Source organism: Gymnodraco acuticeps, unplaced genomic scaffold (genome assembly GCF_902827175.1).
Source record: "Gymnodraco acuticeps unplaced genomic scaffold, fGymAcu1.1, whole genome shotgun sequence".
NCBI lineage: Eukaryota > Metazoa > Chordata > Actinopteri > Perciformes > Bathydraconidae > Gymnodraco > Gymnodraco acuticeps.
This window is the reverse complement of record NW_022991516.1, coordinates 16,400-43,855: the sequence shown is the minus strand read 5'-3', so window position 1 is coordinate 43,855 and position 27,456 is coordinate 16,400. Positions and strand designations below refer to the sequence as shown.

The window sequence follows — 27,456 nt, the reverse complement described above, 5'->3', positions numbered from 1 at the left end:
TTAAGAATATATCTAGGATTAAAGGACTTTTTAATGTCTTTTAGCAGGATTTGGAAAAACGGTCATGTTACAGGAATTAAAACAGGATGGAATTGGTTAAGTATTAAAGCCTGCCCCTTGAATAATTTGATTGATTGATTACAACTCAACACATTGCAGTTAAAAGCTGTGAATTAATACTTTTAAGTAAACTCACTGCCTAAGCATGCTACTGTAGGAAATATCTAACGTTTTGTTTTTTTAAAGCTAAACAGACAGCATATAACGTCAGTCTGTTGTTTTAGGAGTAGTTTAGTTCAAATCATGAGGAAATCTTTCCTTTTGCCTCTCTCTCTCTCTCTCTCACCTGTTTGAGGGTACGCTCCATATCGATGCCTTGGTTCCACGGGGCGGCGGGGTTAGCGAGACAATCGCCAGCGTTCCCCCGTCTGGAAATATCTACTTTGTGCCGGCGGAGGTTCCTGAACGCCTCGGCCATCACCATCACCCCATCATAGGTCAGCGCTGACGTGTACTGAGGAACAAAGAAGAGAAAATAACTGAACATCACAAGGACACTGTAACAGGGAGTAACAGATTACAAGTTACTACATTTTTTACTCTATATATATATATATATATATATCTCTCGGATAGATTAAGATATAGCTCTAGATAGCTGAGAGAATAGAGATATAGATCGCAGACTAGATATATCTCTATATATATATATATATATCTCTATATATATATATATATATCTCTATATATATCTCTATATATATATATATATATATATACTCTCTCTCTCTCTCTCTCTCTCTCTCTCTCTCTCTCTCTCATCAGGATACAAAGAAAAACTGTAATCGATTACTACATTTTTATATCAAAGATATTGGTTTCTTATGTTCTATGGTTATACTGTTACGTTCACTTAAGTCAAAAACATCTTATTGTTGTTTATTATCTCTTGTTTTTATTTTGCATCATATTTGATAATGAGGTAATCCAAAACTAACGGAGAGTAATCAGGTTACTTTCATATTTTATACTCATATTTATTACTGATTACACTCCTGACATGTAGCTAGTTATTGTAACAGATGACATTTTTAAAGTAACCCTCCCAACAGCGTTCATCCACACAGGCTTATTGGATTTATTTAAGTGGAAACAAAACCCCAGCACCACGTGATTTTGTAAATTACAGTCTTTAGCTCCCTTGCTGTTCAGTCTGTTTTGGTGTATATACAATGCTGACACACACACACACACACACACACACACACACACACACACACACACAAGTTGAGAAAACACACATATGTCAGAGACGAGCTAATTCCCTGACAGTCAGACAGTGGAGAACAATATGGCTGCAGAGCGGTGAGAGGAAGAGACAAGAGATCAATACTAACAGACACACACACACACACACACACACACACACACACACACACACACACACACACACACACACACACACACACACACACACACACACACACACACACACACACACACACACACACAACAACAGCTGGACACACACAGCATGAGCCGCGGACACTGTGGTAAAGACAACACAAACTTAATATTTAATACCTCACACAAAGAGCTTCGTCTTGCTGATAAAAACTGATTTTGAAAGCTGACATCTGCTGGAAAATCCTACTGGACGTCCGGTTAATGCGGGCGTGAATTGAGATGAAGACACAGCTGCAATATGCAAGATTTCAAATCAAACGCACTTCCTTTATATCGATATGTATCACTATTAGAACACGCACTCACGCACGCACGCACGTACATAAACACACACACACTAAGAAAAATGTATGAGGCCAATTAAATGTTGATTTAGCTGGACAGGCTCTGCAATATCTGCCGGTCAGATCCCCTTAAAACAATGTGAGTTCACGCTGAGTTTCTGCAGTGCCTCGTGTTGCAGAGGAGCAGCACTTTCACTCATTATTTCTGCAAAAGGAAAGGGCATACTCACTTTCAATCTCCCCCAATCTTTATTTGACCTTGATTATTTGCATCAAGACGAATCCCACTACCTGTCACGAGACATATTTCCCTAAAGCTCACCTCCAGAGAGGCAGGAAGATGGGGAGAAAGACGAGTGTTTTGTCCAGAACGGGAAGAAGTCTGGCATTAATTATCCCGGCTAGCAGGAGTTCATTAACTTTGCCTCCAGCTCGGGGTGGATCCTATTCATTATCCGACCGCTCACTGTGACATTATGGCGCTCTGCTGCCCTCTATTCCCATGCTACTGTTTGACAAGCACGCCTAAAGAAACACACACAAACACTGGAGGTGCAGAATAAACTCATACAAGTCAGGACTGAATACACACTGCTAATACAGACGTGAGGGATTATTAAGTAATGAGTGTCTCTTTGATTGATTCTTTCCGTGTTTAGTCAGATGACGAAAGCCAGACTTTACAGCCATTTAAAAATTAAACAAATATGTAAAACAACAACAAAAAGAGTAAAAATACCAGGTATAAATAAATGCTAAAATCTTGATCGGCTATTTAGCTAGCGAACGTTAGCTATCTACCTAACTACAGAACGTTAGCAATATATTTTACAAGCTAACTAGTGAATATTAGCAATGTGAAAGCTGGCTAGGTCACGTAAGCCTTTCTACCTAACATGCATGCTATCGAAAGTTAGCTATCTACTTTACAAGCTAGATTACATTCGATTTAAATCTAACGAGTTATCTATCTTATAACAAGCTAGCTGGATAATATTGGCTATCTAGCTAGTTATGGCTCTCGTAATTTAAATTTGAATTATTATTTGATTGCATATGAAGAACTATGAACTGCTACCCCCGCGACCCGACCACGGATAAGCGGGAGAAGATGGATGGATGCATATGAAGACCTGTGTCTACTGTTCAGGCAGTAAAACATTGTTTTTAAGACAACTGGCTTCTTTCACACAGCTTCTTAAGTCTTAAACATGGCTTTACATTCCCAAATATGTGTTATTTGGATGAACTAATCATACATTGGTAATCTGAAATGGTAAGTTTCCTGCCTTATTTAAAAACTAAACAAAAGTGTAAAACCACAAAGAAATGCCAGGTGTAAATGCAAAAATATTGGTCAGACAGCACTGATGCTATTTAGCTAACGTTAGCTATCTAGCTAGCTAAAGAACGTTAGAAATGTATTTTACAAGCTAACTAGCAAACATTAGCTATCTAAGAAGCTGGCTAGCTTACATTAGCTTTCTACCTAACATGCTTGCTATCGGAAGTCAGCTATCTACTTTTCAAGCTAGATTATGTTCGATTTAAATCTAACTAGTTATCTATCTTGAGTTAGCTACCTATCTATCAAGCTAGCTGGATACTTTTGACTATCTAGTGTTAGAAATTCAAATCAATGTTTTGATGGCATAATGTACCTTAAATGTACCTTTAGTTTAAATGCTGTTTTATACTAAAAAACCAGAAGTTCTTGTGCACAACCAGTTAGACTTTTATTCTGAAAATCCTTCACCTCCGGTTAGCATTTAGCATGAGGCTAATATACCATTTCCTATAGAGGTGAATTTAGCAGCGATATGATGTTGCACACCGAAACCTACTGATTTCAACACTACAACTATAGACGTCGAGATATTATTATTGTTGGATATTAAATGAAGGTACAGTTTATTTGAGTACGTTATCGTTTACAGATGTGGGTAGCATGTCACAACATTCGGAGCGACCGGAAATCGAATTGCTGTGAAGGATTTCCTGTATTTTTTTGGAGTGTTGATTACAGCGTTTGGAATGTGTTGAATGGAAAGTCATGAAAAAGTTAAGGAGGAGAAAAGGAGTGTTTAGATATATATTGAATGTACAATGTCTGTATACTGTGATATGTGTAACAACGGACATTAAATAGTCGGAGAGCCGGCCCCCAGGGAGGAGCCAGGAGAGGCTATATAAACAACGAAACCTGAGGGGTTCGGCCTCTTTTCTCTGCTAGCGAGGGCCAGAGGCAGCTGCTTTTCTGTCGGACAATATCCTGTTTGTGACTTTACCACGCTTTTTATTAATTAAAGTACCAATTTGAAAACATCTCAGAGACTCCATTTAGTCTCCTTTTTAAGCTTCTCTTTCCTGGACGCGAAAATAACCATCACAGTTAACACTAGCTATGGCAAAACTACTGGCTCTCTTGAATTTAAATTTGAATTAGTATTTGATTTCTTGCAGTGAGGACCTGTGTCTACGGTTGAGCACAGTGAGAGCAAGTATAAAAACATTGACATGAAAATGGGCTTCTTTCACAGACTCAAGTCTCAAACATGGCTGTAAATTCCCAACTATGTGCTGTTTGGATAAACTAATCACATATTGGTAATCTAAATGGTTAGTTTATTTCCTTTTAAAGTGTTATTATTTAATAATAGCTTATTAAAAGCTTAAAAGCTGTTTATCTGGCAGTTAAAGGTTGATAAAGACGGTAACGCTATGCAATGTAATAGCAATTACGCTCTAACAGGAAGAACCAACACAAAATAAGGCCCTATGGAAACGCCTTAGAGCAGATGAAGCATAAGCTGAATAGAAAGATCATTTTTGTGAAACCACAGGTGGAAAGAGTTTATAAGCGTGTTGTGTTCATGCAGCACAGGAATCTCCCATTAGCTCACTACCTGCTGATTCCTGTTACTTTCAAACAGCAGGCATTGCATTTGTCTTCACAAAGTGAGAGCTGCCGGGGGAAAGCCCAAACTCACCGCTGCTGCTAATATATCAGGAGAAAGAAACCGCGCTGTGGACAAACTTAATGGGGGAGCCGAGTAATTTAGTCTGAGTGGATTTTCCAGGAGTGAGAGAGAGAGCAATTTATCAAGAAATGGAGTGGGGTTACACACACACACACACACACACACACACACACACACACACACACACACACACACACACACACAGACACACAGTCATGTGATATCGCCCTGTGGTGTAAACTTTTAATTTGAACCCCCTGAATCCATCACACACACGGCACACTACACACACGTTTCCACTCCACTGCTTCTGGATTTTAAAATAGAAATCTTAGTTGGACACAGATCTGCTCCGAGGCTTTTCTGACCACCGTGGCGTTTTAAATCCGTGTGCAGGAGAACAATGTGGGTCAATCTGTCACATCTGTGCTGTAAGAAAGCGTTGGACGAGATGGAGCAGATTGCTGCTGTGTGCACACGTTTTATCACAGTTTGCTATTTATTATTTTGTGCATTAAGACAGTTTTTAATGCAGTTCTGTATCAGCGTGTCGTGTGCTCACCTTGCACATTATTATATTCATCTTATCTGACACTGTTCTGTTCCTGCTGTTATCTTTTCTTTGCTGCATCCGCTGTTTTCTCGCCGTTGCAACAACTCCAGTCACCTCAGAGGAATTATTAAAGCACGGAAAGCATGTGCAGTAATTCCCACGACTATGCACCTTTCTTTGAATGCATACTTTACGTTGTTGCACTGTGAAGTCCGCTGATCTTATCATCTAATATCAAGTCATAGTTGCACTCGGTTTGAATATAATGTACCATGCAAGAGCTGCTTGTTTAAAAAGGTCCTATTATGCTGTATTCCTTTGTATCAACCTAGACCTCATCCCTGTGTTTATGTACCATTAAGCACTTTATTATATTTGTCCTTTTCTTCAGAATTGTATTATTTTGCATATATTATTTTTGCTTTAAGAACTGGATAATGGTTTCACACAAAGTTTGATAGTTGCTCCTTTATATCAAATTCATTCCTGTGTTTATGCACCATTATACACCAAAACCAATCATTGAATCGGCCCTAATGCTAATCCCTAAAATACCCCAAAACCCCCTTCCAAAAAACAGACAAAGTGCATTACCTGTTAGACATACCTTGGGGGGGGCGTCGGAGCCGGGGTACTCCCTCTGGTCCAGTTTGTTCCAGCGCTGCATCAGCTTTATGACCATGGGGTTACTGAAGTCCACCAGCTGGAAGCCCGTCACGTTCGCTCCGCCGTGCATAAAACGCTCCAGATTAATGTCCTTAAAACCCTGAGGAGAGAAAAGAGAGAGAAACTGAATCCAGGGACAGAAAAACTGGAAACAAATCAAATAACTTCTTCAATTCCAGAACATTATGTTTAAAAAGCCCCCAGTACGCTTTTATCCTTTCCTTTATATCAACCTAGACCTAATTCCTGTGTTTATGCACCATTTTAAACTAAAACAAGGTCATTTCATGTTTTTTTTACAGGGTAATTTGTTTTTTTTGTTTAATTAAGAATTGTATTACTTTCAATATAATATTTTTAAATTTTAGAATTTGTTAATGGTTCAAGCCATGCATGAAGCGCTCCAGATGAATGTCCTTAAAACCCTGAGGAGGAAACGAGAGAGAAAACACAGAAAAACTGAATCCAGGGACAGAAAAACTGGAAAAAATATATAGAGGAATTCTTCCATTCCGGAACATCACTGACATCACTACGGAACACTGTGACATCACTACGGAACACTGTGACATCACTACGGAACACTGTGACATCACTACGGAACACTGTGACATCACTACGGAACACTGTGACATCACTACGGAACACTGTGACATCACTACGGAACACTGTGACATCACTACCCAACACTGTGACATCACTACGGAACACTGTGACATCACTACGGAACACTGTGACATCACTACCCAACACTGTGACATCACTACCAACACTGTGACATCACTACGGAACACTGTGACATCACTACGGAACACTGTGACATCACTACGGAACACTGTGACATCACTACCCAACACTGTGACATCACTACCCAACACTGACATCACTACAGAACACTGTGACATCACTACGGAACACTGTGACATCACTACGGAACACTGTGACATCACTACCCAACACTGTGACATCACTACCCAACACTGACATCACTACGGAACACTGTGACATCACTACGGAACACTGTGACATCACCAACAGTGTTAACGGAGTTACAGTAATGTATTTTTGCTGCAACGAAGTAATGTAACGCATTACTAATGACATTTGGGTAATATACTACCCGTTACAATTCTCAGTAACGCAGTTTTAACCCGAAATGAAAATGGTGTTTTGATTTTTAAGAATTTACAAACATCACGAGACATTCCGACACCAGAGAAAAATTGTGCCGGTAGATTAGTAAGCCTGGTGTTTACGTAATCAGTCAGGCTGATCTTGATGAGCCTGAAGGGTGCTCTTTCCCCATAATGACCAAGTCGCTGCACATTCCCCCGCTTATCACACGGCCAGATACTGAACAAACCAAGGAATCGACTCCCAATATTAATTGAAATGATTTTATTGACTTAAAATGATCGTATTGTTTCCGCTAAGAAAATTAAAAACTCCGTTCCTCCGTCTTTTACTTTCTCTTTCTTGATCCTCCTTAGCAACGGAATTGACCAATCAGAATCGAGTATTCAACTAAGCCTTGTAATACAAGTTTTTAGTAGCCTTAAGGGCATACACAGTTGCTGCACTAAACTACATTTTAGCATTTAAAATACCTAGCCATTATTTTGCGGTTCTTTTGGTGAAAGTAACTCAAAAGTAGTGTAACTCATTACATTTCAGAGAGAGTAATATTGTAATGTAACTCATTACATTTCAGAGAGAGTAATATTGTAATGTAACTCATTACATTTCAGAGAGAGTAATATTGTAATGTAACTCATTACATTTCAGAGAGAGTAATATTGTAATGTAACTCATTACATTTCAGAGAGAGTAATATTGTAATGTAACTTATTACTTAAAAAAGACGGTAATAAGTAATATGTACTGTATTACATTTTGGAAGAAACTTGCCCAACACTGCTACGAACACTGTGACATCACTACGGAACACTGTGACATCACTACGGAACACTGTGACATCACTACGAACACTGTAACATCACTACGGAACACTGTGACATCACTACGGAACACTGTGACATCACTACGGAACACTGTAACATCACTACTGAGCACGGTGACATCACTACGAACACTGTGACATCACTACGGAACACTGTGACATCACTACGAACACTGTGACATCACTACGGAACACTGTGACATCACTACAAACACTGTGACATCACTACGAACACTGTGACATCACTACGAACACTGTGACATCACTACGAACATTGTGACATCACTACGAACACTGTGACATCACTACGGAACACTGTGACATCACTACGGAACACTGTGACATCACTACGGAACACTGTGACATCACTACTGAACACGGTGACATCACTACGAACACTGTGACATCACTACGGAACACTGTGACATCACTACGGAACACGGTGACATCACTACGGAACACTGTGACATCACTACGGAACACTGTGACATCACTACGAACACTGTGACATCACTACGGAACACTCGACACCAACACACAGAACATTCAAAAATATATTTAAAGAGGCCCTATTATGCTTTTTGAGTATTTTTTAAACGCCCTCCATTGAACTGTTTACTTCCGGTAAACACAGTGACATCACCATGTAATGATAGCGCTCCTATTGGCTAGCGCTCAGACACATTGTACGTACGTGATAGGCTATTTTTTTATTAGTTAATAATCTGAATATGTAAAAAGCTGTCGGATAAATGTAGTGGAGTTAAAAGTACAATATTAGCTTCTGAAATGCAGTGGAGTAGAAGTATAAAGTAGCATATATTGAAAAAGACATAAAGACACATTAATTGGACACTTTTGTTTACTTCTGTAATACAGTGACATCACTACGGAACACGCACGCTCCTATTGGCTAGCACTCCTACACATTGCACGTGATAGGCTAAAGGGGTGGCCCACCCCTTTAGCCTAAGAGGTTGACTAATCACAACAGAGCCGGCCAGCAACCAATCAGAGTAGACTGGGCTCTGGTTTCAGAACAATTATTATTATTTGTATTATTATTATCAATTTTGTATTTATTTTACAAGTGTTACTATTCATTTTATATATTATTATTATTATTGCCAAGATATTTATTTATTTAATTATTATTCCTTTAATTGCCTAAATATGCTGTAGCTATCTTACACATGACAATACAGCCTTTACATCTTGACACAGTTGGACAATAAACACAGAAAGCACAGGAACATTTGGGAGTGAACCAAATGTTGGAAATACAGAGAGAAATACAGGAAAGAAATGAAGCTACAGACAAATGAAGGAACTGCTCACCAGGTTGGCCATGATGTAATGGTAGCCTTTGACATGTTTCCCCACGCTGACGATCTGCAGGAAGCGAAGCACAACTCAACGTTAATGTGAGTGGATTACAGCCAAGCATACGTTAATTACAGTAAACGATGCGTGTGACAGGCGTGTGTGTGTGTGTGTGTGTGTGTGTGTGTGTGTGTTGTTTAATCCATGGAAGATCGGACGTCTAAACAAATGAACAAGCCGGCGTGTCACAGAGGAAACAAACACTTCACGCTTTCAGAGATGTGCCAATGCTTCTCGACACCCCTACGCAACACACACACACACACACACACACACACACACACACACACACACACACACACACACACACACACTCACACACACACACACACACACACACAAAGAGCTGCAACTTGCTGATAAAAACTGATTTTGAAAGCTGACATCTGCTGGAAACCCTACTGGACGTCCGGTTAATGCGGGCGTGAATTAAGATGAACACACAGCTGCGATATGCAAGATTTCAAATCAAACACAGTCACATTATATTGATCTGTATCACAATTATAACAATAACACACTACTGAGACGTGTAACATCTATTAGTCTAGAGTGGTGCAGGAATGAGTCCTAAACTTAAACATTTGTAATAATTTTAGCACTTCCTGTCCTTCATCTGGAAGTCAATGGGTTTTTTTTTGGTGTGTTTTCGTTGTTTGCTTGAAATAAGGTCTAAAAATGTTGAATGGTTTATCCAGAAGGTCATTTTATGCATAAGAGATGATAATCAGCGGATGTATTAATGCCAGTGATCTTTGTAAAACAGGACAAGACGTTCATATTTAACCTTCAGCTGCTGAAGCCTTTATGTTAATGATGACATTCAATGTAACGCTACAGATCTGACTTTAGTGTTTATTCAGGTACGAGAGCTTTAACATTAACATTGCTGATATATTTGGGGACATTTAGTGCTTTTAAACTTCTCGGACATTCATTTTAAAAGCCAATTTTTTTGTAAGGTTACAGGGGATTTATTGGCCGAAATGGAATATAATATATTCATAATTACAGTGGCCAGCCGTGACTTTTATACCTAGGCCCTCTGACCCCCACCCCTTCCCTCGAGTTATTACGTCACAGCGTAGACTTCAGCGGAATATCAAAACGCCGGCCCGGGGTGCAAAACGCATCAATGAAAGCGACCCTCCACCACACAAAACAACACCTGTAAACCCAATTGGTGTTCTTTGAAGTTGAAAAGGATATTGCATTGTGTTTGTTACTTTCGTTGCAGTTGTATGTCTTAAGTGTAATTTGGCATGTTTTTATTTTGAAGGCGAGTTTACGCTGTTGACAGGAAGTTGTTGTTGCTATGGAAACAAGAAAAGCTTCACAGCGGGCGGAACTTGTCATAAAGTCCGCGATAATAAAACCCACCCATTTAGAGGGAAGATATGATTGGTCAATTGTACTGTCATTTGACATTACTCTCTCGTTCATTTACTAACCCTCTGTGAATTCACAGCTGGACGTCCAATCAGCTGCTAGCTTCACCATTTAACCCTTCACATTCCAACAGAAACTGAATAGGCAGATTCAAAGCATTTATTTCTTTGGAAATGTTATTTTAAATGCAATTAAATCAAGTTATTTTGGTAAAACTGATGAAAAATATATTTAAAAAATATCTTTTTTTTTTTTAATGTTTTAAAATATATTATGTTGTAGAATATCTTAGGCACTCTGAGAGGACCTAGGGCCCTGACGGCTCGCCACTGCATCATTATGTTTTCATTGGTGAATAATTACAGGACGTGCTGAATGGGATGTGAGTCCTTTGCTCAAAATGAAAAAAGACCAAGTTTGGCTAAGATTGGGCTTAAAATGGTTAAAAAATACAATTTATGACAACGACAACCTTACAAATACTCAGAGAAGATGTAAAAAGTACAGTTTTCTTGATTAGAGTTGATAAAAATGTCTCTAGGGTTTGAACGTTGTTGTTATCATATGTAAAAATGTAACACAACATTGATTTAAATGCAGAAAAGTTTCACGTTGTGCCTTTAAACTCTGCAGCAGATTAGCTTCCCGTCTGTAAATGAAACAGGTTTGTTTTCACAGATCTCGTGCTCTGACATTCAGAGAAACATCTGGAGGCTCGTCGTAAGCCTCGCTATGTTCTGACCGGCTGGAAATAAGCAGCTAATGAGGCCGAATGACAGATTCAAACCCTCGCTCTGCAGAGGAGGAGCTGGCAGGATGCAGATATGAAAACACGGTGAAATAGATGCAGGAGTTGGGAGGGTTACATGTAGTCTGTACATTAACATATAGGAGCAGCTGTCTTTCATAAAGCAGATTCAGGCAGCAGGTTTATAGATTCGCCCTTAAAGTATTATCCTACGGAACAGCTGACAGAGAAGAGAGAGCATCCGATCCTTTACAACAAACACTAGATGCTCTTTTTAGGTTTTAACTAACACTGTAATCGTAGGAACCTCCAAATGGCTCTTTGTAACATCATGCAATCATTATCAAACATATCATATATATTATTCTGAAATGGACCAATCTGCACAACGACTACTTTCACTGTCGCTACTTTCACTATATTTTGATGAGAATACTTTTCTACTTTCACTTGAGGAACATTTTGAATACAGGACTTTTACTGTAACAGAGTATTCCTACACTCTGGTACTTCTACTTTTACTCAAGTACAAGATCTGAGTACTTCTACTTTTACTCAAGAACAAGATCTGAGTACTTCTACTTTTACTCAAGATCTGAGCACTTCTACTTTTACTCAAGATCTGAGCACTTCTACTTTCACTCAAGATCTGAGTACTTCTACTTTTACTCAAGTACAAGATCTGAGTACTTCTACTTTTACTCAAGAACAAGATCTGAGTACTTCTACTTTCACTCAAGTACAAGATCTGAGTACTTCTATTTTTACTCAAGATCTGAGTACTTCTATTTTTGCTCAAGACCTGAGTACTTCTACTTTTACTCAAGATCTGAGTACTTCTACTTTTACTCAAGATCAGAGTACTTCTACTTTTACTCAAGTACAAGATCTGAGTACTTCCACTTTTATTCAAGATCTGAGTACTTCTACTTTTACTCAAGTACAAGATCTGAGTACTTCTGCTTTTACTCAAGTACAATATCTGAGTACTTCTACTTTTACTCAAGTACAAGACCTGAGTACTTCTATTTTTACTCAAGATCTGAGTACTTCTATTTTTACTCAAGTACAAGATCTGAGTACTTCTACTTTTACTCAAGAACAAGATCTGAGTACTTCTACTTTTACTCAAGATCTGAGCACTTCTACTTTTACTCAAGATCTGAGCACTTCTACTTTCACTCAAGATCTGAGTACTTCTACTTTTACTCAAGTACAAGATCTGAGTACTTCTACTTTTACTCAAGAACAAGATCTGAGTACTTCTACTTTCACTCAAGTACAAGATCTGAGTACTTCTACTTTTACTCAAGATCTGAGTACTTCTATTTTTACTCAAGATCTGAGTACTTCTATTTTTGCTCAAGACCTGAGTACTTCTACTTTTACTCAAGATCTGAGTACTTCTACTTTTACTCAAGATCAGAGTACTTCTACTTTTACTCAAGTACAAGATCTGAGTACTTCCACTTTTATTCAAGATCTGAGTACTTCTACTTTTACTCAAGTACAAGATCTGAGTACTTCTGCTTTTACTCAAGTACAATATCTGAGTACTTCTACTTTTACTCAAGTACAAGACCTGAGTACTTCTATTTTTACTCAAGATCTGAGTACTTCTATTTTTACTCAAGACCTGAGTACTTCTACTTTTACTCAAGATCTGAGCACTTCTACTTTTACTCAAGATCTGAGTACTTCTACTTTTACTCAAGATCTGAGCACTTCTACTTTTACTCAAGTACAAGATCTGAGTACTTCTACTTTTACTCAAGTACAAGATCTGAGTACTTCTACTTTTACTCAAGATCTGAGTACTTCTATTTTTACTCAAGATCTGAGCACTTCTACTTTTACTCAAGTTCTGAGTACTTCTACTTTTACTCAAGAACAAAATCTGAGTACTTCTACTTTTACTCAAGTACAAGATCTGAGTACTTCTACTTTTACTCAAGATCTGAGTACTTCTACTTTTACTCAAGATCTGAATACTTCTACTTTTACTCAAGATCAGAGTACTTCTATTTTTACTCAAGTACAAGATCTGAGTACTTCTGCTTTTACTCAAGTACAATATCTGAGTACTTCTACTTTTACTCAAGTACAAGACCTGAGTACTTCTATTTTTACTCAAGATCTGAGTACTTCTATTTTTACTCAAGACCTGAGTACTTCTACTTTTACTCAAGTACAATATCTGAGTACTTCTACTTTTACTCAAGATCTGAGCACTTCTACTTTTACTCAAGTACAAGATCTGAGTACTTCTACTTTTACTCAAGATCTGAGTACTTCTACTTTTACTCAAGATCTGAGCACTTCTACTTTTACTCAAGTACAAGATCTGAGTACTTCTACTTTTACTCAAGTACAAGATCTGAGTACTTCTACTTTTACTCAAGATCTGAGTACTTCTACTTTTACTCAAGATCTGAGTACTTCTACTTTTACTCAAGATCTGAGCACTTCTACTTTTACTTAAGTACAAGATCTGAGTACTTCTACTTTTACTCAAGATCTGAGTACTTCTACTTTTACTCAAGATCTGAGTACTTCTACTTTTACATGTATTTAATTTGTGCATCAAATCCTCAAAAATGGTTCTTTAGCCGTATTAAAGGGTTTATAAAGAATGTCATTTTGGGCATAAATGATGATACAAAGGGAAGATATTTATTCCAGTGAAACAGAGATCAGTATATTATAGGAAGACGTACCTGCCTGCATTTATTGAGGCTACATTCATTTTACAATATCATGTTTAAATGCAGCAGGTGGACCTGATTTATTTTTGAAGAAGTTCCACCACCGTGTCCCTGCATGGCTTCCTATGGAGGAAACACCTTTCATCTAGGGAGACTGGTGACTAGGGAAGGATACGAAGGATACATACTGGGGACATGGAGACTATTTTAAACATCTTTCCGCCTCACCCGTTTCACTGTGAACTGGAGCTGTGATTTATCCACGTTGTACTCGTACTGATTGCTGTAATGTCGCACAGCTCTCATCTGTTGTGTGCTTTAAAATATATATAAATAAATACGAATATTCTGTCGCAGGGAGGAGCAGAAAGACTCACATCTGCAAAGAAGGAAGTAACTGTGACAGATGTCAGCGAGGAGATTTGCTGAATAATTGAACATTTACAGAGACACCCGTCGCCCCGAGGAAACAGGAGGATGAGGAGGAGGAGGAAGAAACATCACATTCTGAGTGTGTTTGTGCCAAATGGCTGCACCGGAGATCAGGACAGACTGTTTACACTTTCTAACGAGCAAAACATTTCTGTTCAGTAGCTGCACGGTTTGGAAAAAAGAACTAATGGCGATTCTTTGGATGTGTGTGTAGGTGTGTGTAGGTGTGTGTAGGATCAGTAGGACTCATTATTCCCATTCAGGATACATATATTTAATAATGTGATCATTAAAATATCAGCTCACAGTTTGATCTGCAGATGCTTTAATGAAACTAATTGAAAGAGCAGTTTACTGGAATTACTACCAAAGTAATTCCATTACTTTCACTCATTTCAAACACACACACACACGCGCGCACACGCACACACACACACAGACACACACACACACATGGACAAATACACGCACACGGACCCACCCACACACACACGGACACACACACGGACCCACCCACACACACACGGACACACACACGGACCCACCCACACACACACACACATGGACAAACACACAAATACACGCACACGGACCCACCCACACACACACGGACACACACACGGACCCACCCACACACACACACACATGGACACACACATGGACAAACACACAAATACACGGACCCACCCACACACACACGGACCCACCCACACAGACCCACACACACACACACACACACATGAATGCAAGTGGATTTTTTAAGCAACAGTGGTGACAAAAACATCAGAAAGTATAAGAATCTAAATATACTTGAAGTAACAAAAGGAATGTGTAATTGTCCATCACGGCCTGAATGAAGTTGATTTGGAGGTAAAGCAAAGTGATGATCCCTGAAACACAAATCCACTTTCAAACCTGTTAAAATACCCAAACGCTCAAATCTAAATGCAGTGTTAAGGTAGCTTCACCTGTTCCAGCATGTTCTGCAGCCGCTCGGCCTCGAGGTCGATCACAAACTTCTTCTCCTGCCTCCGGTCCAGATCCTCCAGCAGCCGGCGGTAACTCGCGTCGTTGAAGCTTTCCACGCAGATGGCGCTGACCTGCCAGTTGTTTTGTCCCGCCTTCTCCATGATGGACTGCAAGATGGCGTATCCTGAAGCACACACACAGGAGAAGAGGGGGGATAACAACAGGGAAGAGTATCTATCGGAGGTAGTCCTTCGCTGGACCATGATGCATGATGATATTGTATTCATGTAGTCAATAGGTGGTGCAGGAGTGAGTCCTCAAACACTGAAATGAGTCAGCATTTTATCACTTCCTGTCCCCTTGTCTGGAAGCTAATCGTTTTAGTGTGTGTTGTTGTTGTTATCCTGATATGAGGTCTGAGGTTAACACAAGTTGAAGAGATCTTAACATTTTTGTTCTAAGACATAAAATACATCAGTAAATACCCCACTGGTGAATTTAAAAACGGCGGTTGCTAACAAGTGTCTAAAGGAGACGACTAAACGTCATCACGTCCAACATTAGCCACCTTTAGCTTAGCGGTGGTGACGTGAAGTCATGTGACCGTGCTGTAGTTCCTTTATAGCCCAACATTAGCCACCTTTAGCTTAGCGGTGGTGACGTGAAGTCATGTGACCGTGCTGTAGTTCCTTTATAGCCCAACATTAGCCACCTTTAGCTTAGCGGTGGTGACGTGAAGTCATGTGACCGTGCTGTAGTTCCTTTATAGCCCAACATTAGCCACCTTTAGCTTAGCGGTGGTGACGTGAAGTCATGTGACCGTGCTGTAGTTCCTTTATAGCCCAACATTAGCCACCTTTAGCTTAGCGGTGGTGACGTGAAGTCATCAATCAATCAATCAATGTTTATTTATATAGCCCAATATCACAAATGTTACATTTGTCTCAGTGGACTTTACAGTTTGTACAAAATATCAGTATGACAATACGACACCCTCTGTCCTTAGACCCTCACATCGTACAAGGAAAAACTTCCGAAGAAAACCCACAGTTTAAAGGGAAAAATGGGAGAAACCTCAGGGAGAGCAACAGAGGAGGGATCCCTCTCCCAGGACGGACAGACGTGCAATAGATGCCGTGTGTAAATTGAAAAGATAATACATTTGCAACATAGGTAGTCCAAATGTTTGGAAATGCATGTGTGTATAATAGGAAGATGAATCCACGAGGATATCCATCCAGGACCTATGATCCAGGACCACAGCCACGACTCAAGATCCAGGACAGAGGAGCGCAGGATCATCCATGACTCCGGATCCCGGCGTATACAGACACCAAAAAGAAAGACATTTGGGGAAGCTGGGTTAATCGGAACATGAGAGTACACAGGTATAGACAGAGAGAAGGAAGAAGTAAGATGTCCCCCGACAAACTAAGCCTATATCAGCAAAACTAGGGGCTGAATCTAATCAGCCCTAACTATAAGCTTTATCAAAAAGGAAGGTCTGAAGCGCACTCTTAAAAACGGATAGGGTGTCTGCCGCCCGAACACAAACTGGAAGCTGATTCCACAAATGTGGAGCTTGATAAGAAAAGGCTCTGGCTCCCATTGTACTTTTAGAGACTCTAGGAACAACCAACAACCCTGCATTCTTGGAACGCAATGCCCTAGTAGGACAGTAGGGTATAATGAGTTCTTTAAGGTAAGATGGCGCCTGCCCATTAAGGGCTTTGTAGGCGAGAAGAAGAATTTTAAATTCTATCCTGTGTTCTATAGGGAGCCAGTGTAAGGCAGCCAGAACAGGAGTAATGTGGTCCCTTTTCCTAACTCTGGTTAGTACACGAGCTGCAGCATTTTGAATCAGCTGAAGCGACTTGACTGACTTCTTGGTACACCCTGATAATAAAGAGTTACAATAATCCAGCCTTGAAGTAACAAATGCATGGACTAGTTTCTCTGCATCGTTTTGAGGCAAGATATGCCTGATTTTTGCAATGTTACGTAGATGGAAGTAGGCGGTCCTTGAAATTGATTTTATGTGGGCGTTAAAGGATAAATCCTGATCAAATATAACACCAAGATTCCTTACAGTCTCACTGGAGGCCAAATTAATGCCATCCATAGTTAGTATATCCTTAGATAATTTGTTTCGTAGATTCTTCGGGCCAAGTACAATAACTTCAGTTTTGGTCGTGTTTAACATCAAAAAGTTTAAGGTCATCCACGTTTTTAAGTACTTGAGGCAGTCTTGAATTTTATTTAGATGATTAATTTCATCAGGCTTGATTGATAAATATAGTTGAGTATCATCCGCATAACAATGAAAATGTACAGAATGATTCCTTATAATATTGCCTAACGGAAGCATATATAATGTGAACAAAATAGGTCCGAGCACTGAGCCCTGTGGCACTCCATGGCTAACTTTGGTTTGCGTGGAAGATTCATCGTTGACACGTACAAACTGAGAGCGTTCAGATAGATAGGACCTAAACCAGTCTAAAGCAGTTCCCTGTATGCCAACTAAGTGCTCTAGTCTTTGCAATAAGATATCATGGTCAAATGCAGCACTGAGATCGAGCAAAACAAGAATAGAGACACGTCCCTTGTCAGAGGCTATTAGAATGTCATTTGTGACTTTAACCAGAGCTGTCTCTGTGCTATGATGTGTTCTAAAGCCAGACTGAAAAGCTTCAAATAAATCATTGTTTTTTAAGTAATCACACAACTGTTTTGCGACCGCTTTCTCAAGAATTTTTGAGAGGAACGGAAGATTAGAAATAGGTCTATAGTTGGCTAAAACCTCTGGATCGAGGTTGTGCTTTTTAAGAAGCGGTTTTATCACTGCTACTTTGAATGATTGTGGAACATAGCCTGATAATAAAGACATATTCATAATATTTGATAAATAAGTGCTAATTAATGGAAAAACTTCCTTCAACAGCTTAGTTGGAATTGGGTCGATGATGATGATGATGATGGTTTAGAAGAGAGAATCATTGAATTTAATTGTTCAAGGTCTATGGCTGAAAAGCATTCTAGTTTACTATCTAGTGTAATATTATAACTTACGTTTCCGGGAGCTGTTGATAACACTATACTGGTCAAAGGCAAGAGGTCATTAATTTTGTTTCTAAGAGTAACAATTTTATCATTAAAAAAGCACATAAAATCATTACTACTGAGTGCTATGGGAATAGAATAGTCATGTGACCGTGCTGTAGTTCCTTTATAGCCCAACATTAGCCACCTTTAGCTTAGCGGTGGAGACGTGAAGTCATGTGACCGTGCTGTAGTTCCTTTATAGCCCAACATTAGCCACCTTTAGCTTAGCGGTGGAGACGTGAAGTCATGTGACCGTGCTGTAGTTCCTTTATAGCCCAACATTAGCCACCTTTAGCTTAGCGGTGGAGACGTGAAGTCATGTGACCGTGCTGTAGTTCCTTTATAGCCCAACATTAGCCACCTTTAGCTTAGCGGTGGTGACGTGAAGTCATGTGACCGTGCTGTAGTTCCTTTATAGCCTAACATTAGCCACCTTTAGCTTAGCGGTGGAGACGTGAAGTCATGTGACCGTGCTGTAGTTCCTTTATAGTCCAACATTAGCCACCTTTAGCTTAGCGGTGGTGACGTGAAGTCATGTGACCGTGCTGTAGTTCCTTTATAGCCCAACATTAGCCACCTTTAGCTTAGCGGTGGAGACGTGAAGTCATGTGGCCGTGCTGTAGTTCCTTTGTAGCCCAACATTAGCCACCTTTAGCTTAGCGGTGGAGACGTGAAGTCTATAGTATATTTATAATATAGTTATCATAAATATGGCATGTTGGGCTGATAATAACTGACTTGCAAACTGGCTTTAATTTACACAAAATCCTTGGCAAGATGAACCCTTTTCAATCTAAGAGACCCTCTAAATATAAATATGTTATGTTTCTCCAACCAGACCCTGTCTTTCTGTCCAGTCGAGGAGCAGGTGGTGTAACACTCGACTCTTTTGGGGGTCTCGCTGTCATGTTTGTGTGTGAAGAAGACGAGGAGAGGAAGAGCAGCAGGAACAGATGTCCCTCTTAAACGTTCCCTTCTGGAAGCCATCACAACCTGGCAACCCGTCTCCCTTTGCTCCCAATTACAGGATTAACCCGCACTCTGGCATCCGACCCCCCCCCCTCCACCTCGCTCCTCATTAGAGGGAGGTCTGCGGCAGCACTCTCCCCCCCCACACACACACACACACACACACACACACACACACACACACACACACACACACACACACACACACACACACACACACACACACACACACACACACACACACACACACACACACACACACACACACACACACACACACACACACACACACACACAACACACACACAACACACACACACACAGGGATGTCCTTGTTGTATAATAGAAGCTTCGAATGAAGAACGAAGCGAGTCCGAACAGAACGTTTTTACTTTATATTAATATAACAGTTTCCAACAAGATCGGTAGAAGACGGGGAAAACGCACTCGACATACTCGTATCATTTCAAAACATAACAGGTAAAGAGCGAGAGCAGGACACCTTGCACTTCAAAATGAAAGCATTTCCTGTCAAACATTTCACCCTTACAGCACTAACACATGAATGAAGTGGATCTTTTAAGCAAAAGTAGTGTCGAAAACATCCGAAAATACTCTGTGACAAGTCCTGCCTTTAAATCTGACTTGAGTAAATATCTGTATATTCTGAATCCCTCCTTGTTTCCTTTTCTCCCTAGTTTCGACTCCTCTCATTCCACTCCTTCCTCCTCTCTTCTTTCTTTTTTCCTTTTCATCACCCTCCCTACTTTCCTTTCCTCCCCCCTTGTTTCCTCCCCTGTTCTTTCCTACCCCCTTGTTTCCTCTCATGTTCTTTCCTTCCTCCTTGTTTCCTCTTGTGTTCTTTCCTTGACTTCTCTCCTCTTTTGTGTCTTTTCCTCCTCCTTACTACTGCCTTGCTTCCTCTCTTTTCATTTCCCCTCCTCCCTCCTTGTTTCATCTTCTCTATTATTTCCCATGCTCTTCACATCTAATCTCTTTCTCTCACCCCTACTGTTTCTCTCTCTCTGTGTGTGTGTGTCTGTGTGTGTGTGCGTGTGTCCGTGTGTGTGTGTGCGTGTGTGTGTCTGTGTGTGTGTGTGTGCGTGTGTCTGTGTGTGTGCGTGTCTGTGTGTGTGTACGTGTGTGTGTTTGTGTGTGTGTGCGTGTCCATGTGTCTGTTTTTGTGTGTGCCTGTGTGTGCGTGTGTGTGTCTGTGTGTGCGTGTGTGTGTGAGTGTGTTTGTGTGTGTGCTTGTGCATCTGTTCGTGTGCGTGTGTGTCTGTGTGTGCGTGTGTGTGTCTGTGTGTGTGTGTGTGAGTGTGTTTGTGTCTGTTCGTGTGTGTCTGTGTGTGCGTCTGTGTGTCTGTTCGTGTGTGTGTGTGTGTGTGTGTGTGTGTGAGTGTGTTTGTGTGTGTGTGCGTCTGTTCGTGTGTGTCTGTGTGTGTGTCTGTGTGTGCTGTGGGTGTGTGTGTGAGTGTGTTTGTGTGTGTGCTTGTGCGTCTGTTTGTGTGTGTGTGTGTGTGTGTGTGTGTGTGTGTGGTGAGTGTGTGTGTTTGTGTGTGTGTGCGTCTGTTCGTGTGTGTCTGTGTGTGCGTCTGTGTGTGTGTGTCTGTGGGTGTGTGTGTGAGTGTGTTTGGGTGTGTGTGTGTGTGTGGGTGTCTGTGTGTGTGTGTGTGAGTGGTGTGTGTGTGTGTCTGTGTGTGTGTGTGTGTGTCTGTGTGTGTGTGTGTGTTGTGTGTGTGTGTGTATGTGTGTGAGTGGGTGTGTGTGTGTGTCTGTGTGTGTGTGTGTGTGTGTGTGTGTGTGTGTGTGTGTGTGTGTGTGTGTGTGTGTCTGTGTGTGTGTGTGTGTGTGTGTGTGTGTGTGTCTGTGTGTGTGTGTTTGTGTGTGTGTGTGTGTATGTGTGTGTGTTCACAGTGACAGTAGAGGAAGCTCCACAGCTCCTCCTCCTCTCTGCAGAGCTTCAGCCTCTCATTGACGGAGCTCAGCCATGCGCGTCTCATTTTACATTTCAGTCAATACTGCATGAAGCCAGTGTGTGAACAATGAACCTCGGCCAGCCAGAGTGCTGCAGCCCAGAAGCCTCTGAAGAGCACTTGCATGTACATATAGAAGACAATAACACACACGCATCCAAGTCGTTTTAAAAGGATGTATAGAAACCCAAATAAGCACTCTGTGTTTGGGTGAATGTGATCTAATTATATCAATGGTTGTCTTTGCTTTCTTGCAACAGCATAGCCTTGTAATGGTTTGCATTGTTTAATATGCTTGATGTAAACCATAGGTTGCAGTGAAGTGAATCAACCAGATCATTACAATTAATAAAACGATATTTCTGTATATTTTTTTTGCATTATTTGAATTGACAAGAAATCTGCCTTCCTTCCTACTGTAGGACTTCTGGAGAAATGTCAAAATAATAATCCAAAGAAAACCCCATTTTTGTACATGAAGCAGTGAGGACTATTCCTCAAGGTCATCTTCAAAGCCACTGTTTCCCAGTTTCAGGATGATTTCAGCACCATGGAGAGAGACATTCATTACAGGATTACCAGAGAGGAGAGGACTCTTTAAAGTAGAGACACTACACACTGATATACACCTGAACATCAGCAGGAGAGGACTCTTTAAAGTAGAGACACTACTGATATACACCTGAACATCAGCAGGAGAGTACTCTTTAAAGTAGAGACACTACACACTGATATACACCTGAACATCAGCAGGAGAGGACTCTTTAAAGTAGAGACACTACACACTGATATACACCTGAACATCAGCAGGAGAGGACTCTTTAAAGAAGAGACACTACACACTGATATACACCTGAACATCAGCAGGAGAGGACTCTTTAAAGTAGAGACACTACATACTGATATACACCTGAACATCAGCAGGAGAGGACTCTTTAAAGTAGAGACACTACACACTGATATACACCTGAACATCAGCAGGAGAGGACTCTTTAAAGTAGAGACACTACACACTGATATACACCTGAACATCAGCAGGAGAGGACTCTTTAAAGTAGAGACACCACACACTGATATACACCTGAACATCAGCAGGAGAGAACTCTTTAAAGTAGAGACACTACATACTGATATACACCTGAACATCAACAGGAGAGGACTCTTTAAAGTAGAGACACTACATACTGATATACACCTGAACATCAGCAGGAGAGGACTCTTTAAAGTAGAGACACTACAGACTGATATACACCTGAACATCAGCAGGAGAGGACTCTTTAAAGTAGAGACACTTAGTGCTGTAGCGACGCGTCGACTTCAAAATATCGTCGACGACATATTTCCGCGTCGACGCGTCGCCACCATAGACTGTATGACGCCACACACACACGTGGGTCACCCAAAGCAACAAGCAGTTCGCAATCGCACTTCTAACACAATGGAGACTGAAACGGCTACCAACTCCTCCTCACAGGATTGCGCACGAAGCCCTCAAACGAAAACATCTCGCCCTAGGTCTTCAAAAGCATGGGAATATTTTAAAGTTAGTCCAAAACGCAAAGATATTTATATATGTATATCTCACTGAGACTGCTGCTTGACCGGAAGCAGCAGCTAGCTGTGGTGGCAACCATTAGCAGCTAGCATTTGCTCTCCGATTTAAAATGGAATTATGGATTATAAATTCAATAATTTTTTTATACATAGACGTTAAAAACCTATGGATTAACCGATTCAGCCGCGTTTTTTCTCATTTGAATGCCATTGAACACGTATTTTGATCAGATTGACAGCTACGGCGGTGAGACGATCTCCCTAGAAGCTCTGTGAAGGTACGTGTTGTGATGACTGTATTTGCTTCCCCTGTCGCGAGTCCGGATCACTCAGTGATGATACTATGTACCTACATAATCTGTGGAGTCTCAGCTTTAATCGGATATCTTGTGCTACGATAAGTAATAAGGGTACTTTTATCTTGAGATCTGTGCCAATGTCCGTTAGCATTTTTCGCTCAGGGGTCATTTAGATGCTTCTTATGAGACTTGTGTTTTGTTTTGGTAAACATGGTTTGTATCGTCAGTTAGCTGAGATTATTTCCGTTAATCTGGTATAACACATTAATAGGTTCTTAAATATTAAGATCCCCTGAGACACAGTATCGTGAAAAATTTTTTTTTTACATTACGTTTTTTATGAATTGAACAACAGAAAAATAATCGTTCGATTAGTCGACTAATCGATCAAATAATCGCCCGATTAATCGTTTTCAAAATAATCGTTTCCCCCCAGCACTAGAGACACTACACACTGATATACACCTGAACATCAGCAGGAGAGGACTCTTTAAAGTAGAGACACTACATACTGATATACACCTGAACATCAGCTGGAGAGAACTCTTTAAAGTAGAGACACTACATACTGATATACACCTGAACATCAGCAGGAGAGGACTCTTTAAAGTAGAAACACTACATACTGATATACAGCTGAACATCAGCAGGAGAGGACTCTTTAAAGTAGAGACACTACATACTGATATACACCTGAACATCAGCTGGAGAGGACTCTTTAAAGTAGAGACACTACATACTGATATACACCTGAACATCAGCAGGAGAGGACTCTTTAAAGTAGAAACACTACATACTGATATACACCTGAACATCAGCAGGAGAGGACTCTTTAAAGTAGAGACACTACACACTGATATACACCTGAACATCAGCAGGAGAGGACTCTTTAAAGTAGAGACACTACAGACTGATATACACCTGACCATCAGCAGGAGAGGACTCTTTAAAGTAGAGACACTACAGACTGATATACACCTGAACATCAGCAGGAGAGGACTCTTTAAAGTAGAGACACTACACACTGATATACACCTGAACATCAGCAGGAGAGGACTCTTTAAAGTAGAGACACTACATACTGATATACACCTGAACATCAGCTGGAGAGAACTCTTTAAAGTAGAGACACTACATACTGATATACACCTGAACATCAGCTGGAGAGAACTCTTTAAAGTAGAGACACTACATACTGATATACACCTGAACATCAGCTGGAGAGGACTCTTTAAAGTAGAGACACTACATACTGATATACACCTGAACATCAGCTGGAGAGGACTCTTTAAAGTAGAGACACTACATACTGATATACACCTGAACATCAGCTGGAGAGAACTCTTTAAAGTAGAGACACTACATACTGATATACACCTGAACATCAGCAGGAGAGGACTCTTTAAAGTAGGGACACTACACACTGATATGCACCTGAAAATCAGCAGGAGAGTACTCTTTAAAGTAGAGACACTACACACTGATATGCACCTGAAAATCAGCAGGAGAGTACTCTTTAAAGTAGAGACACTACATACTGATATACACCTGAACATCAGCAGGAGAGGACTCTTTAAAGTAGAGACACTACATACTGATATACACCTGAACATCAGCAGGAGAGGACTCTTTAAAGTAGAGACACTACATACTGATATACATCTGAACATCAGCTGGAGAGAACTCTTTAAAGTAGAGACACTACATACTGATATACACCTGAACATCAGCAGGAGAGAACTCTTTAAAGTAGAGACACTACATACTGATATACACCTGAACATCAGCTGGAGAGAACTCTTTAAAGTAGAGACACTACATACTGATATACACCTGAACATCAGCAGGAGAGGACTCTTTAAAGTAGGGACACTACACACTGATATGCACCTGAAAATCAGCAGGAGAGTACTCTTTAAAGTAGAGACACTACATACTGATATACACCTGAACATCAGCAGGAGAGGACTCTTTAAAGTAGAGACACTACATACTGATATACACCTGAACATCAGCTGGAGAGAACTCTTTAAAGTAGAGACACTACATACTGATATACACCTGAACATCAGCAGGAGAGGACTCTTTAAAGTAGAGACACTACATACTGATATACACCTGAACATCAGCTGGAGAGAACTCTTTAAAGTAGAGACACTACATACTAGGGGTGTAACGGTACACGTACCCGTACCGAAATTATTCGGTACGGGCCCTTCGGTTCGGTACAGGTGTGTACCGAAGTGTACCGAACGAATATAACGTTAAACGTAAAAAATTGAGAACGTGAACAACTTTTTGGAAGTAATCTCAGGTGCTGCGTCGCAGCATTCAGAGGAATTTGCTCACATTGGGTTCAACGCGTCATAGAGCGAGCAAGTCATTTAATTGGATGAGAGGCATACTATGAGAGCTGGTCAGAGGGATGCGTTCAAATGTAGTCAGTAATTTGAGGAACTGTCGAAAATTAATGGCGAACGCAGATAAAGTTGAGCTCGAAAATCCTCCAGCATCATTGAAGTCTCCGGTTTGAGAACATTTTGGTTTCGCAGTTACGTACAAGGATGAAGGACAAAGACAGGTGGACCGAACCAAAGCTGTTTGTCGGCATTGTTCAACTAAAATTGGTTACGCGGCTGGCAATACATCAAGCTAGCACACTCTTGAAAAGGCATCACCCGAACGTGAATATCACCGGTACCAAAAGAAAAAAAGACTGAAGTGCAAACCCAACTCCCGCTAGCATGTAAGCCTCCACCACTCGCAGAGAGTTCAGACCGAGCCAAAGCTGTTACAAACACCAAATATCCTTATGTTGCCATGTTAGCAAAGCGCTACCTGGCTGTATCTGCTGCCTCTGTCCCTAGAGAGGGTGTTCTCCACAGCAGGAGACATTGTTAGTGCCAGCAGATCTGCCCTTTCGGCAAGCAATGTGGACAAGTTCATCTTTCTTTAAAAAAACATGAAAATACAATGACAAGCAAGTCCTAATGTCAACCTGGCTGCTCAGGTACAGTACAGTTCAAATACAGATTATTTCAGTGAATCGAAAAGCTGCACCTTAATGTTTATTTTATTTAATTTTTTTTTTAGTGAAGATTCACAGTTTAATAACAAATAAAAAACCCAAAACTAATAGTTTATGTTTTGTGAGTACTAGTAGCCTACATTAAAGTTCAAATACAGATTATTTCAGTTCATCGAAATGAAACCTTAATGTTTATTTTATTATATTTTGTATTTATTTGAGTGAATACATTATTCACAGTTTAATAATAATAAAAAAAATATATATATATATATGTTTTATTTTGTGAAAAAAAATTCTGCTGTACCGAAAACGTACCGAACCGAACCGTGACCAAAAAACCGAGGTACGTACCGAACCGAAATGTTTGTGAACCGTTACACCCCTACTACATACTGATATACACCTGAACATCAGCTGGAGAGGACTCTTTAAAGTAGAGACACTACATACTGATATACACCTGAACATCAGCAGGAGAGGACTCTTTAAAGTAGAGACACTAATACTGATATACACCTGAACATCAGCAGGAGAGGACTCTTTAAAGTAGAGACACTACACACTGATATGCCTCTTGTAGGGCAGCACGGTCTTACAGCTAACCTTTGTTGTGTTTCTGCAGAACATTTGATCAGATACAAGCGGGTTTTGTTGAGAGGAGTTGAGAGGTTTTTTACCCAGTGAAGCGTGGGAGTGGAGAAAAGAGAAAAGAGAGGACGGGGAATGAGTCGTTCTGAGGGAAGCCATCTTGATACGGGCCCGGACCCGTTCTCACTGCAGAGAAACAGAACCCCCCCACCTCTGACTCGCTTCTGCAAAATGTATGAAAGCGAGATCCAAGTGTTGAAATGGAAATGTGATTCAAATCTTAAATCCCAGGCTCCTCCAACAATGCAACATAATATATATCATTTACAGTATAAATGGACATTTCACTCCTAATGATTCATTTAATGCCAAATTGGGATTTTGTTTCGTTGCAGCA

The 27,456-nt window shown here is 40.4% G+C and overlaps 1 protein-coding gene across 1 annotated transcript in view; it reads right to left on the bottom strand.

Moving 5' to 3' along the window:
- Nucleotides 1-27,456, bottom strand: part of LOC117533365 (glutamate receptor 4-like) — a gene marked incomplete in the record, with an annotated part of 102,187 nt that overhangs the window by 69,261 nt on the left and 5,470 nt on the right. Inside the window, 4 exon segments of the mRNA XM_034197060.1 lie at nt 347-514; nt 5,893-6,051; nt 9,250-9,303; nt 15,537-15,721. Of these exon segments, the coding sequence (XP_034052951.1) occupies nt 347-514; nt 5,893-6,051; nt 9,250-9,303; nt 15,537-15,721 (566 nt within the window).